The 3,723-nt window shown below is 41.4% G+C and overlaps 1 protein-coding gene across 1 annotated transcript; it reads left to right on the top strand.

Moving 5' to 3' along the window:
* Positions 1–528: 528 nt before the first annotated feature.
* On the top strand, positions 529–3,136 carry LOC103934622 (ethylene-responsive transcription factor ERF054-like). Its single transcript, XM_009344380.3, has one exon. The coding sequence runs from the start codon at positions 1,037–1,039 to the stop codon at positions 2,369–2,371; it is 1,335 nt and encodes a 444-aa protein (XP_009342655.2). The 5' UTR covers positions 529–1,036; the 3' UTR covers positions 2,372–3,136.
* Positions 3,137–3,723: the final 587 nt, after the last annotated feature.

The raw sequence follows: 3,723 nt of genomic DNA, 5'->3' as shown, positions 1-3,723 counted from the left end.
TGTGTTGAGATTTTCAAATTGTGTTCTAACTTATTGGATGTATTTTAGCAGTATTTGTGCCCAAACAAATTGGCGAGATAACAAATCATTCATGTAAGTAATATTTTTGCTCATTACGTTCAAGCGATGGTAATTTTTACCGTCCTATTTATTATCGTCGAATGAGTTTAAAATTTAAAATGTCTAAAAAGTTTGCTTCTGCTGACGTCCAGCGACCAATGAGTACATGCCACGTAGGAGATAAGTTTGAATTTATTGAAACGCAAGACAATAGAAGAAGAGAGGAGTTAAATGGAAAATGGAAGTGCAAAATCGGAAAGTTTCTGAAACAAAATATTGTATTAGGTTAAATTAATGCAGAGAAAAACAGATGCAGACACGTGGCTTCCGTTGGTGGAAGGGGGAGAAATTGGAGTGGAAGCAAGGAAACCAAGAAAAACCAATCCGTGTGGGTCCCAATCTAAAGCCAACCAATCCCGAGCCTTGTACAAATTCTGTCTCTCTTTCCTCAAAAGGTCTCGTTTCAAATCTTTTTCTGCTCTCTTATAAACCCTCCTTCCTCCTCCGCTTCTCATCACAAAAATCCTCTGGTCTCGCTCCCCCAGCTTCTTCGTCTTCTGCCACCCAACAATTTCATCCGCAACCACTCGGATATTCGTTACTTGCCGTCACCTGCTCGCTCTCTTTGTTGAATTCAAGCTACTACATTCAGGGAATTGAGATGGGTTCCTCAAGAATTTCCGCTTTTGGCATCCGATTCTGTTTTTTGTTCGATCGGATCAGCTGTTAAAATCGAAACCCAGATTCCAAAATCCAGCCTTTGTTCTTTTTTTTTAAATTCTTAGACCAAAATTCCATCTGGGTACTTGAATTTTCTTTTCTTTTGTTTATCTGGTTTGATTTTTGGAATCATCGGATTCGATTTTTTTTTCCTTTTTCTTGCGTGACGCATCTCAATTTGTCTTGAATCTCCTTTCGGCTTTCGGAATTTGTTTGAGAGTATCAAAGAGAAAGCGAGCAGGTAAAGCAAGCAACAATGGCTGCAGCAAAAAAGAGTGGTAAATCCAGGATGGAAACAAGCGTAGATTGGGAGGCTAACAAAGATGGGGAGCTTGATTTTTCCTTCGAGAGGCCGCCATGGAAGCCCGGTTTTAGTGAGGCTTCCCTGGCGTCGAATAGGCCTCTCAAGAAAGTCAAGAGCCCTGAAAGGCAAGACCCAATTCAATCTTCAGCTTCTTTAGCTCATCAAACACCATCGCCAATCATCGCTCCCTATCCATCTTCCTCTTCAAAAATAGTTTTTCCGTTTTCTTTCGACGGGTCTCAACAGCCTATGATGCAATTCCCCCACCAATTCAACCCCACAAATGTGCCTATATTGCCCTCACCAATTCAACAGCAACAGCAACAAAATCCGCAGCAAATGATATCATTTGAATCCCAGCAGCTGCAGCAGCAGCAGCAGCAGATGAGTTATCCGCCCCCAGCGACGTTGAGTTGGCAGCAGCACCAGCAAATTCTTCAGTATTGGAGTGATGCTTTGAATTTGAGTCCAAGAGGGAGGGCGATGATGATGAACAGATTGGGACCAGATGGAAGGCCAATGTTTCGAGCGCCGGCAATGCCTTATAATACCACAAAACTTTACAGGGGAGTGAGGCAACGGCATTGGGGCAAATGGGTAGCTGAAATTCGCCTTCCTCGAAACAGGACTCGCCTCTGGCTTGGCACCTTTGACACAGCTGAGGATGCCGCCATGGCTTACGACCGCGAGGCCTTCAAATTGAGAGGAGAGAATGCCAGGCTCAATTTCCCTGAGCTTTTTCTCAACAAAGACAAATCAGATGTTCCAACTTCATCAGCTCCAAGTTCAGCAGCTACTTCGCCTCCAACCCATGAGAGTTCAAAGCCAACCAGGCGCCGCAAGCAACCTCAAAAAGTCAAGACAAGCGCTTCCAATATGGAGGCAATGCCGCCACCACCAGTTCCACATACCCAAGAAGAGAATAGCACTGACAATGATTCGGGACTGGAGTCGAGTGAGGCTAAAGCGATTGACGAAATTGAGGCAAGTACGGATTGCGCAGGAGGAGAAGGGAATTCACAGCAAGAAGAAATTGTTTGGGGGGACATGGCAGAAGCTTGGCTTAATGCAATTCCTGCAGGTTGGGGTCCAGGTAGTCCTGTGTGGGATGATTTGGACGCCAACAACAATCTTTTGCTGCAATCACATCTCCCTTTTACCAATCCAAACCAACAGGACTATAACACTAACATTTGTCCTCAACAAGTTCTCCATAATTCGGGTTCGGGTTCCTCTTCTTCCTCTTCATATCCCGTGAAGAACTTCTTTTGGGAGGACCAAGATTGAAAAGTTCATTGCTTTTAAATTTGAGCTTTGCACTTCAAACTCACACGGTCACACTTCTAGGTTGTAGAACTAGTACCAGCCCATTTCCCTCATCCTTTCTCACTCGTTCCATTTTCCGGAACCCGGTCAGGAGTTGCATTTCAAACTCCTCCCTTTTTATGCTTCTCAGACATCAGTTTAGTTATCACACACACCACCACCCCCTCCTCTCCCTCCCCCTCCTCCTCTCCCTCCTCTCCCTCCTCTCCCTCCCCCCTCTCTAACTTGTCATCACAGCCGGTTGCAATGTTTGGGAAAACAACCTATGATCCTAGAAGCATTGTGAGTTTTTATTACAAGGGATCCTTGAAGCTTCAAATTTCAGGCCAATCTGCTGCACAAAGGCTGCTTGTTTTTTCAGGCCTTTCAGCAGTGACACAATCTGGTTCATGCTTTTTGTTGGGCCATGCCTTGGGTTTTGTTGCCAGAAAGTGAATTATAGTCAATGTCTTGTAAAGTAAATAATGGTATGTGTAGTTAGGAAGAGTCACTGCTGTGTAGTGTTCACGAGCATGTTTTTAGTTTTCAGTTTTTATCTTAAGGCAGGACCCGCTGTAGAGGGAGACGGTTTTGTGATCTCCTTCTCAAGCGGTCCGGCCATCACGAGCTCTCGTTTTTCAGCTCCTGCAATGGAAAAGCCAAATTATAAATATTATGTATTCGTAGCTGTGTTTGTACAAAGACCAGTACTCTCTTTTATGCGTTATGATTGTGTGTGAGCCTTCAGTTTCTTTTCTACTGCTTATTCATGATTTTCCTCAAAAAAATAAAATAAAGGAGTAAAATTAAGACCATGAATGATAGGTTCGTAGAGTAAATACGAGAGCTGATTAACTTTGTGAATTAGGACATTGATGGTTCTTGCGATAGTTTAGGGCGTTTCATACTCATCTCATTTTTAGTTTTCAATTTTCATTTTTTGAAAAATGAAATTAAAAGTAATTACCAAACAAAATTTCAATTTTCAGATTTCAAATAAGCTGAAGCTAAAACTAAAAATAAAAAATGAAATGAAATGATTATCAAACGGCTTCCTATTAATTTATCTTCTATCAATACTAGTTTAAAATTTTATATGTATAGTACGACATAAAATTCGGTTGATGATACTATTTATAATGTATGATTTTCTTCTTCTCCGAATAACTAATGGCATTGTGGGCAGTTACTCATTGAGACGGAGTAGGCTTCTCTTGTTTTTTTTTTTTTTTTTTTTTCTCCTTTCATCTTATTTGAACAGTCACAATTAAATCATGTTAATATATTATGTTCATTTTTTTTTATAGAAAGAAAGACAAGATGTAAAGTTTGAG

This window comes from the organism of the source record quoted next, unplaced genomic scaffold, assembly GCF_019419815.1.
Source record: "Pyrus x bretschneideri cultivar Hongxiangsu unplaced genomic scaffold, Pyrus_bretschneideri_v1 Contig20, whole genome shotgun sequence".
NCBI lineage: Eukaryota > Viridiplantae > Streptophyta > Magnoliopsida > Rosales > Rosaceae > Pyrus > Pyrus x bretschneideri.
Note: the sequence above shows the minus strand (reverse complement) of the source record. Positions and strands in the feature narration are given on the sequence as shown.

Excerpts from the sequence above, each read along its gene's own strand:
- LOC103934622 (XM_009344380.3), top strand. The coding sequence starts at position 1,037 with ATGGCTGCAGCAAAAAAGAGTGGTAAATCCAGGATGGAAACAAGCGTA.